The sequence below is a fragment of the Echinops telfairi genome, unplaced genomic scaffold, assembly GCF_000313985.2.
Source record: "Echinops telfairi isolate 266 unplaced genomic scaffold, ASM31398v2 ScPeMD7_2010;HRSCAF=2546, whole genome shotgun sequence".
NCBI classification, from domain to species: domain Eukaryota; kingdom Metazoa; phylum Chordata; class Mammalia; order Afrosoricida; family Tenrecidae; genus Echinops; species Echinops telfairi.
The window spans coordinates 19,828,228-19,830,120 of record NW_022105908.1 but is presented as its reverse complement, the minus strand read 5'-3'; the positions used below and the strand labels follow the sequence as shown (position 1 = coordinate 19,830,120).

Below are 1,893 nucleotides of genomic sequence, written 5' to 3'. Positions count from 1 at the left end.
AGGGCCCTACTCATTCAGCAGCTGTCGCGCGTTTTCTGGTCTCTGCGTTTCTGTTCTTTGTGGAGGGTGGGGGGCGAGTGTGTTATTTAGAACAATGATTCCTTCCCCCGTCACCTTGCCAAACACAGAAGGGGGGGTTGAAGAGAGACAGCCTTGAAGTTGGGGGGGCATAGTGTGGCCCCTCACAAAGGAGGGGATGGAAGGCCTGCGGAGGCATGAGAGGAAAGGGGAGGGATGTCGCCTCTGCCCAGAGGTGCTGAAAGCCAGGGTTCTTACACCCAAGGAGGCGAGCCCTCCCTTCCCCCAGGATAATTGGAAACAGCCCTTCCGGCCGACGAGTGAGGATTGGGACTTTGCTCCCCGCAGCCATCCGAGAAGGGCCTGCGTTTACCCCCAGTCTGGTCTTCACTCGACCCGCAGAGATCAGAGCAGGGCTGTGACAAAAGAGGCCCCGGGGAGGGGAGGGGGCGTCCAGCCCACTGGGCTTGACTGCAGGTCCGATCCCGCAGACTTCCTGCGTGACCTTGGGCAAGTCCCTGGGCCCCCCTGACCCCTAGTCTGCACCACTGTCCTGGGCATCTGGCCTCTGCCTCTGACTTCACACAGGTAGTCGGACCCAGCAACTCAGCGGCACTTTGCAAAGTGCCCAGCTTCCAAGGGGTGTCCACCTTCTCCCCAGACCTCCCGGGAGCAGCCCTGTTGTGTGTGGGGGATGCAGGAGCAGGAGGAGGTAGCTGCAGGATGGAAAGGGGCTTGGTTCCGCCAGGCGGGCCGGGCGGGCGAGCGCCCTTCGGGATCGGCGAGCAAGATCGCAGCCGCCCGCGCGATCCCAGGGCCGCCGGGCGACGGGTGGACGCGGGGGCCGAGGGGGCGACTCCGGCAGACAAAGGGGCGTGAGAGGCGGCGCGCGGCAGGGCTGCGGGCAGGCGCGGCGGGCGGGAGGTGCGGAGGTGAGGGAGGTGTGGGGGGCGTGGGCTGGGGACGCAGCCGCCCGCTCCCGCTCGGGCTCCAGCTCCGGCTTTTCCCTCCACCAGCCTCCCCCCTCCCCGCCTCTCCTTTAACTCCCCCTCCCCGGCTTGGGGACTGGTTTCCTCCCGGAGCCCGCTGCCCTCAATCCCGGCGAGGCTGGGGCTCCGGCGCGGCGCCCCTTTCCTCCTCCCCGGGTCCCGCGCCCCATGCCGACCCCGCCCGGCCCCCGGCTTCGCCGTTCCCCCACCTAGGCCCCCTCCCAAATCCCGGGGTGCTGGAGCGTGGGCCCGAGGTGCAGGGCGCCTGCCGGCGGCCCCTGCAAGGGCTCTTCAGGGGGCTGAGCGCCTCTCCATAAGCGGGGCGCAGGCAGAGCAGGAAGGGATCCGCGTGGGAGCAGGGGGTGGGAGGCGTCAGCCACTGGGGTGGTTGGGGGGGAATAACCAGGGAGGCCAAGGCAGTCAGTCACCCCCCGGGGGTGAGAGACTTTGGGGGAGTTGGTGCCCCGCCCCCTAGGCCTTGGTGGGGTCATGGGGTTCCCCCATTCTGGGCCGGGGGACGTGCGAGTCGGGGCCCTGCTGCTGCTGGGCTTCTTGGAGCTGGTGTCTGGGCTCAGCCTGGAGCCCGTCTACTGGAACTCGGCGAATAAGAGGTGAGTAGCTTTGGGGAGACCCCACACCCCAGGAAGGCTTTAGGGGCTTAGGGAGGCTGGAGGAAGAGCGCTGGCTCCCCGATGGTGGGAGTTAAGGACTGCCAGACTGTGGTGGTTTGGGGACTGGGTCCTCCAGCTCCTGGGTCCCACACACGTGGGTGGTGATATTGAGATGTCAGGCGTTTGAGAGACACCCTATCCAGGACAAGGGGACGCTGGAGCCAGTGCTGAACTTTCTGCCCCAAAGGGACTGCACCAATGGCGTGAGGTCCTCA

The 1,893-nt window shown here is 66.8% G+C and overlaps 1 protein-coding gene across 1 annotated transcript in view; it reads left to right on the top strand.

Moving 5' to 3' along the window:
* Window positions 1-1,437: 1,437 nt before the first annotated feature.
* EFNB3 (ephrin B3) overlaps window positions 1,438-1,893 on the top strand; it is a 5,114-nt gene continuing 4,658 nt past the window's right edge. Inside the window, exon 1 of the mRNA XM_004712914.2 lies at window positions 1,438-1,618. Coding sequence (XP_004712971.1) covers window positions 1,497-1,618 — 122 coding nt within the window. The 5' untranslated portion in view covers window positions 1,438-1,496. The remainder of the gene's footprint in view (window positions 1,619-1,893) is intronic.